General features: G+C 39.7%; 1 protein-coding gene across 3 annotated transcripts in view; it reads left to right on the forward strand.

Moving 5' to 3' along the window:
- The window catches only part of HTR4 (5-hydroxytryptamine (serotonin) receptor 4, G protein-coupled), a 313,497-nt gene that overhangs the window by 155,650 nt on the left and 149,410 nt on the right, over nt 1-8,437 (forward strand). For all 3 annotated transcript variants that reach the window (XM_006893718.1, XM_006893720.1, XM_006893719.1), the window contains one exon: nt 4,206-4,331. In XM_006893718.1, the coding sequence (XP_006893780.1) occupies nt 4,206-4,331 (126 nt within the window). The remainder of the gene's footprint in view (nt 1-4,205; nt 4,332-8,437) is intronic.

Consider the following 8,437-nt stretch of genomic DNA (forward strand, 5'->3'; position numbering starts at 1 on the left):
GAGTCTGCTTTTTGCTCTAGCTGATCAGTGGTGACAATTCTGTCTTCAATTTTACTGGTTCTGTATTCCCTCTCTTCAACTCTGCTCATGTGTCCCTCCATCATGTTGATAGCCTCTGAAACATTGGACCTTATATTTTGGTTACTGGTTTCTTGTTTTTTCTAGTGCCGCTAATGCCTCACATGTTTTCTCTGCATTGTTCTGGATTTTTTTTTAGCTCCTCCTAGTGTTTTGCTTATAGTATCCTGTAATTCTTCAAGTTTTCCTTTTATCCATTGAATTTATTCAGTCATTCTTCTTTTATATTCTGTGTCAGAAAGTTCCATTAGACTTTCTGGCTTTAAGAAATCCACTGATACTGTGTCACCCTTTGGGGGTGACATCTTGCTTTGCATTTGTGTGGGATAGCTTGCTTTCTTCAAGACATCCATATTTTCTTGATCTGAAGACAATGCTCTGGAGATCAGCTGGGCAGCTACCCCACTTGTGTGTTTCTCAGAACTTCTGACTTCAGGGAAATGTCAGTTCAGACCAACCTCTTGTTAGTAAAACAGGTCAAGGTGCTTCTGATTAAAGGCAAGCTGATTGACTGGACATGTAGGCACTGGTGTGGAGCCAAATGGGGTGAGGCAGGCATGGGATTAGAGTGATTGCAAGGGCAGGTCAAACAGTTGGGGGACCTCACTTGCACATCTCCCACCCAGTGGTTTTCACTCAGTGGTCCCTGCTCAGTGGCACTTATGCAGGTGCCCTCACACAGCAGCCCCTGACCAAGCAGGGTCCTGGGTCCAATAGGACCCAAAAAGTCAAAGTCAAATTCCCACCAACCCACTCATATCTGGCTGGTCTGCAGAGTCCACAAAAGTTCAGACAGATTACCACTGGCTGGCTTGTTCCTGGGCAGGGGTATAGCACAAGAGAGCTCAGCCAAGTTCCCCACCAGTGGGCTTGCCTTTGCATGCTCTTCCAGGTAATCAGCAGTGCCCCAGAAAACCCAGTCAGGATCCCACTGGCCTTTCTCTTGACAGATTAGTCCCAAAGCAGCTCGGCTGGTGGCTTTGGGTGATGACTGGATCCGGGGCATGGCTTTGTGTTCCTGTAGCTCCAAAAGGAACTGCTCCAACAAAAGTTCTGATTTTAAATCCTACTGTCCGCAGCTCACCATGTTGGTTGATCTCTGTGTGGCATGAAGGACTCTCTAGTGGTCCTTAAGTGCCACCCCATAGAATTTCTTGTAGAGTTGGTCTTGTTTTCACAAATACCTTGAATTCTGTATTCCTGTAGATTACCTAATTTTTCATTCATATTTGATGGAGAGCTTTGCTGTGTACAGGAGCTTAGGCTGGCAGGTTTTCTTCTCTCAAACTTCTGTGTATGCTATTCTAAAGCCTTCTTGCTCACATGGTTTCTACTGAGAACACAAAACTTAATCTAATTCATTCTCCTTTATAGGTAACTCTTTGTTTTTCTCATGCTGCTTTTAGTATTGTTTCCTTATCTTAGATTTTCATTAATTTGACTGTGATGTTTTTATGGATTTTCTTTTGCAGTTTAGTCTATTTGGGGCTTGCTGAGTTTCTTGACTGTGGATTTCCTTATTCTTTTTAAGGGCTGGGAAATTTTCTTCTAGACCTTTTCCATAATTTTCTCAGTGTTTTCCCTGCTCCCCTTGTTTCCTGAAATTGCAATCATAAGTACATTGTTCCTTGTGATGTTATGTCATGTGATTCTAATGTTTTCCTTATTTTTCTTCCATCTCCTCTCTGTTGTTGTTTTTTTTTTCTTGTATGTTCGCATTAAGGTTCTTATCTTCCAGCTCACTGACTCTCTATTCTACCTCTTACGGTTTTTTTCCCCTTTTTTGCTATTCCAGCATGTTGGAAACGTCTACCATTTCAGTCTTGATATTATTTAATACCATTTCATGCATTTCTATTTTTCCACTACTGTGTTGGCTGTACCTTCCATGTCTTGTGTAAGTTTATAAGTTCTTGTACACATTTATCTATAGTTTCAATTCTTTCTTCCTTCCATCTTTCTCAATTTCTTCCATAGTTGTTCATATTCCTCCACATCAATATATTTTTTTCTGGTTTCCTGACCCTGGAGTATTCTCTTTATCTGTGGCTTCCATTCTTCCTTCCATCATTTGTACCTTCTTCTACAGCTGTTCATATGACTCCATGTCAATATATTTCTTCTGCACTTCTGTCTCTGGAGTATTCACTGGGTCTGATTTTTTTAGAAGAGGGCTTGTTTTGCTTTTTTCACAATGTTTGAAACTGCCCACTGCTTTCTTGACATTTTGTGATGGTTTTTGTGGTATGTGATAGCTAATTTCTAATGTATGTAAGTGGGTTATTAACAGTTCTTTATTTTTATGATGCAATGGATTAGTTGCAGAAAAAATGTTCTCTTTATGGGTGGAGGACAACTCACTATACCAGGAGTACTTTCTGGTCCTGCACAGTGAAAAAGTGTACCATTTCTAAAGTCCTTCCATTTTTTTCTGGACTGCAGTGCAACCCTGCAGGCATATCACCTGAGATTCTCTAAAATTTGTAATTGGCCTTGATGGACTACAGTGTTGCCTGAGACCAATTTCCCCTGGCTATTGCTTTCTCTCTGGTAAAGGGTAAGGTGGGCAAGGCCCAAACGCTCTCTGCTTCTGCCCTCTCAGTCTCCAACAACCTGTTGGGAATCTCTCCTGCCTACACTTGCCCCTTCTAAAGTTTTTAATTGGTTTTGTTTCTTGTTTATTTTTCTTTATTTTATATTTATGTATTTACAAAGTTTGAATTGCCCTTGGTGATGCTGATGCACAGGGCAGTAGGAGACCCCTTTCTGTCTGGCTCCTACACTCTCTCTATCCAGTGTGGGGATTATGGCAGCAAGACTACCACATACCTTTATGCAGCTGCCTTCTCAGTTACCCTTTAGCTTGTTGGGAATCTCTCTTGCCTGCATCCACCTCTTTTTAAGTTTGTAATTGTCCTTGGAGATACTAGTGCACAGGGCAGTGGGAGACCACCTTCTTCTTGACTGTTGCACTCTCTCTATCTGGGGTGAAGGTGATGGAAACAAGGCCCTGACCCTTTATGCTGCTGACCTCTCAGGTCACCAGTCAGTGATTTTAGTTATGCTGATCTGATTTCAAGTCATCGTCTGTCATTCATCCAACGCCATCATAGATCAAATGCATTACCATGTTGGCTGAACGAAAAATGGTAATTTGAATTCTGACTAGCATAAAAATTGTGCATGCTGCATTCACAGATAATATGTCAGTAAATAAATATTATATGCCTCTTGGAGCTCTGATGGCCCAGTGGCAAGGACCTGTGATGCAATCCCAGAGGCACATGGTTTGAGGACATCAGCTTCTCTGCAGGAAAAGGATTGTGCAATTACCTGCCTCTGAAAACCTGCCGAAGGGTCAGTTATGGGTTGGTTCTGACTCCACAGATTACAACAACAAGAACATAGAGATTCCAATGTAGTTGAATGCTGTTATTGTTAATATGTATTGGCTCAGAACTGATGCCAGTTGAACCTCCACAGGTTTGCAGAGGCTGTAAATCACCCAGGAAAGAACTCAACTTTTACTCTTAAAGGAGATGGTGGATTTGAACCTTTGAGCAGACTCAATAATACTAATGCAAAAGTGAAAAAATACATTGCTGAGTAGAAGTTGGGGTAGCACTTTGAAGAAAAGGCATACTTCAGTGATATATTGTTATCCTAGTAAATTCACTGTACTGAGTCTCATCTTTCTTAACTGTAATATTTGGATCAGACAGAAGTTATATAGCTGTAGCAGTTAACTGTTGCTGTAGTCACTGTGTTAATCTACTTGGTTGAGAGTCTTCCTTTCTTTCCCATCCTTCCACTTTCCCAAGCCTGATGCAATGGGCTAATGTGCATCAGAGATGATGTGGATGGCACAAGATAGGACAGGGTTCAGATCTGTTATTCATAAAGTCACTATGAGTCATGCTTGGTTTGACAGCACCTAACAATAACAACAGTACTTAACCAAGATAACATTTTGGGGTCAAACTTAGCATATATTAGTTGTACAAGAAATCTGTGGTGCGTCTGCAACTGGCAAAGTGACCTTTCTGAAGGGTTTTAGGAGAAGAAGGATTTACTCTCATGAGTTTCAGAGTTTCTTTCAATTGCCTGTTTCATTTTGTGACTTGCAGTTCCAAGGAGGGCTTTGGATCAGTGGAGAAAGTCTTGCTGCTCATGTTTCTCTCAACCGTTATCTTGATGGCAATCTTGGGAAACTTGCTGGTGATGGTGGCTGTGTGCCGGGACCGGCAGCTCAGGTAAGGAGTATGAGGAAATCTGAGTGATGTCTTGGTCTGTCCCTCAGTAGGCAAGATTTAAACATTTCCTATATACTTTATAACTGTGGTGTGAATAAAATAAGTGCACTGTAACACTCTCTGGAAAGTAGAACAAGGAAAAGGAGATAAAAAAAATAACACTAACACAGCTAGTGTTAGCAACTGAAACTATTCTTACTCCACTTTGTTTCTATTTTTCTTTCTCTGTCTTTCAAAGAGTTGTTATGATTCTAAATACATTGCTAAGAAAACCACAATTGATCTACCTCCCCACATTATGCTTTGGAGAAAAGATGGTTTACTAAAAATTGATCCAGATTTAAACCTGAGTCTTCTAGTACTTTACCAGCTCTGAATCAGACTGAAATTAGAGTAGCAAGAGAGCTTTTAAAAATTATTAATGTGTGGAGACACACCATTGCTCTTCAGTACTTTAGGGACCTCTCTAAGGTACTGAAGAGCAATGGTGTGTCTCTGGAGACTAAGGTGCATCTGGTACAGGCCATGGTCTTTGCAATCATACATTATGCATCAGAGAACTGGACAATGACAAAGGAGGATAGAAGGAGAACTGATGCCTTTGAGCTTTGGTGTTGGAGAAGAGTATTGAGGGTACTGCGGACTGCTAAGAAAACAAACAGATTCATCCTGGAGAGGGTTAAACCAGGCTGCTCCTTGGAGGCAAGGATTCTGAGGCTTTGTCTAACATATTTCGGTCATGTTGTAAGGAGAGACCAGTCCTTGGAGAAGAACATCATGCTTGGGAGGGTGGAGGGCAGGCGCAGGAGGGGAAGGCCCTCTGGGAGGTGGATTGATTCAGTGACTGGGGCAATTTGGATGACTGTGTTGGAGACAATGAGATTGGCACATGACAGAGAAGAGTTTAGAGCTGTTGTACATAGGGTCGCTATGAGTTGCAAGAGACTCGACGGCACATAACAACAACAGTATCCAACACTCCCCTATTAGTTCACCATGGTATGATGACTCATGTGTTGCTATAATATGCTATCAGTACTTTCAATATCAGCAGAGTCGCCTATGATGGACAAGTTTCAACAGATCTTCTAGACCAAGAGAGACTATGAAGCAGGACTGGCTGCCCACTTCTGAAATAATAAGCCCTCAAATCCTCGTGCCAGAAGCTGAGTCCTTTGAGCTGAAAGCACTCACTCAAAATCCTACTCAGAAAGAGCTACCTCCTCAAAATTGATGCTACCTTAATGACAGATGGAATAGAGCTTTCACAACAAGAAGGACTTTAATTTGGTGATGGGCAAGACTTAATGTGCGCAGAAAAATAGCTGCAAAACTCCAATGATGATTGGAATATTAACTGTATGAAGTATGAATCTAGAAAAATTGAAAGTTGGAAAAATTAAATTAACACATAAAGATAACCATTCTAAGAATTCGTGAGCTGAAATGGACTGGTATTGACCATTTTGAATCAAACAATTATATGATCTACAATGTAAGACATTAAAAATTGTAAAGGAATGGTGTCACATTCATTGGGTTAAAAAACACACACACACACACAAAAAAAACACAAAAATCAACCAATCAAACCAAACACAACATTTTATGATCTGCCCTACAGTGCAATCAGTGACAGGATAATATCCATATGCATTCAGTGAAATCCTATTAATATGACTATTGCTCAGATACATTCACCAGCAACTAAAGACATGGATAAAGATATTGAAGATTTCTCCTGTGGTGGTATAATGAGTTCTGGTACCCTACTAGTAAGAAACTACATTACCATTCCAAAAGTATTCAGTGTGAATCCACCAGTTGCACCATGGGAGAAAGATGGGAAATCTTCACCCTTGGAATTTACAGCCTTTGAAACCTTGCTGAAGGATCATTTATGAGTCAGTTCCATTTTGACATGTGAGTACATACTTGGCACAGTCTGTAGAGAGCTGTGCTCCTAATACAAAGGCTACACTTCTCTAGCAGTTTGAATTTACCAGTGACTTCATGGGAGGAAGATGAATAATCTCCTCCCAAGCAATTTACAGCCACTCAAAAACACACAGGAGCATAAAAAAGGAGTCTGTTCCAGCTGCATAACAATGAATTTGTTTTGAATGACCAACTTCTGTATTCTGAAATGGACTGATTGTTCAATCAAGATTCACAAATAATAACTGATGACTAACATACAGAAGCTGGAAACAAAGAAAAATTCAACATAAGTCAAAGTCATTGCTAAGGAGTCAGAACTGACTCTTAACTGACCCTCCAGTGGGTTTTCAGAGGCTGTAAATTGCACGGGAGGAGATTACCCATCTTTGAGTGGCTGTCAGATTCAAACTGCTAGAGAACTTTAGTTTGGAGTGAGCAATGAAACTTCTTACCAGAAAGGCTAACAGAGTTCCCTAAAAGGATTGTTTGTTATATGCTATTGGTGACAGAAATGAGGTCAAGTTTCACAAAATAGAATTTTGTACAATCAATGATTTATTCTTTGCAAATACCTTATAAAAATACTAACATAAAAACCCCATTTTAAATATCAGTACAACACATGGACTTCACCTGATGGGCTGTACAAAATTCTGTCTGGAGAAAGAGAAGGTGGAGAAGCTTCCTATCAGCATTCAGAACAAAGCCAGTAACTGACTGCAGAACAGACCATCAAATACTCTTATGTAACCTCAAGTTGAAGCTGAAGAAAAGTAAAACAGGTCCTTGAGAACCAACATATGACCTTGAGTTTATCACACCTGAACTTAAAAGCATCTCAAGAGCAAATTTAATGCATTGAAGACTAATTACCAAAGACCAGGTAAGTTATGGGATGAAACCAAGGACATTATACAAGAAGAAGGTAAAAGCTCAGTAAAAGGTCAACCATAAATGTCAGAAGACACTCTGGAACTTGTTCTTGACCCTTAATAAGCTAAAGTGGAAGCAAGAAATGATGAAATAAGACAGCAGAAAAAATACTGCAAAGAGCAACGTAAGCAGACAAACACAGTATTATAACAAAATGTCCAAATTATTATAGCAGGAGGTGCAAAATTCTGGAGTTAGCTAACCAAAAGGAAAGAACACATCTAGCATCTCTCAAGCTGAAAGAATAATTATGCCAAAAAAGAGAGAATACATTGGACCAAAAAGAATTGGTCAATACTGAACCATTACAGGGAGTAGCATATGGTCAAGAACTATTACTGTTACAGGAAGGCCAAAGTACACTGGAGGTATTAATGAAAAGTAAAGCTACAGAAACTGACAGAATACCAGTTGAAGTTGTTCAACTAACATATGTGGCCCTGACTCACTAGTGTCTCCCAAGAAATTTGAGAGAGAGCTTCCTAGACAATTAACTGGAAGAGATCAATAATTGTACCTATTCCCCCCACAAAAGGTAATCCAGCAGAATGTGGAAATATCATTAATGTCAGACAAAAGAAATTTAAGCCAGCTCCAGATGAAACTGTGGAACAAGGGATTTTTCATTGATGATGTCAGAAGGGTGACTGAAAGCAGAGAATACCAGAAAGATGTTTATCTCTATTTTGTTTACTGTACAAAAGCATTTAACTGTGTGGCTATAACAAATTATATCCAACATTGAAAAGAATGGGACTCTCAAACACTTTGTTCATGCAAAATCTATATATAGACGAAGACGTAATTGCCTGAACAGAAAAAGAGAATATTGCATGGTTTAAAATTAGAAAAGACGTGCATCAGGGTTATATTATATCCTTTCACCATACATATTTATTATTTAGCATCAAGATTAGAAGACGGCTCATCAAGAACCTGCATTGTGTGAATGATACAGCTGGGCTTAAATAAAATGAAGAGTCGAAGCACTTACTGAACAAGATCATGGGCTACAGCTCTCAATATCAAATTTACCTTACCATAAAGAAAACAAAACGTTTCACAACTGGACCAACAGGCAATGTAATAGCTAAAATAAAGTTTGAAGTTATTAGACATTTAATTTTTTTTTAAATTTAGGTTATTTTTCATTTCAATGAACATCTACAGAGATTTTGGGATTCCATTCATTCATTGTTGCACCCTTCTCCCCGCACAAACCCCTCCCCCCT

The sequence above is a fragment of the Elephantulus edwardii genome, unplaced genomic scaffold, assembly GCF_000299155.1.
Source record: "Elephantulus edwardii isolate Elephantulus edwardi_28Jun2011 unplaced genomic scaffold, EleEdw1.0 scaffold00130, whole genome shotgun sequence".
Taxonomy (NCBI): domain Eukaryota; kingdom Metazoa; phylum Chordata; class Mammalia; order Macroscelidea; family Macroscelididae; genus Elephantulus; species Elephantulus edwardii.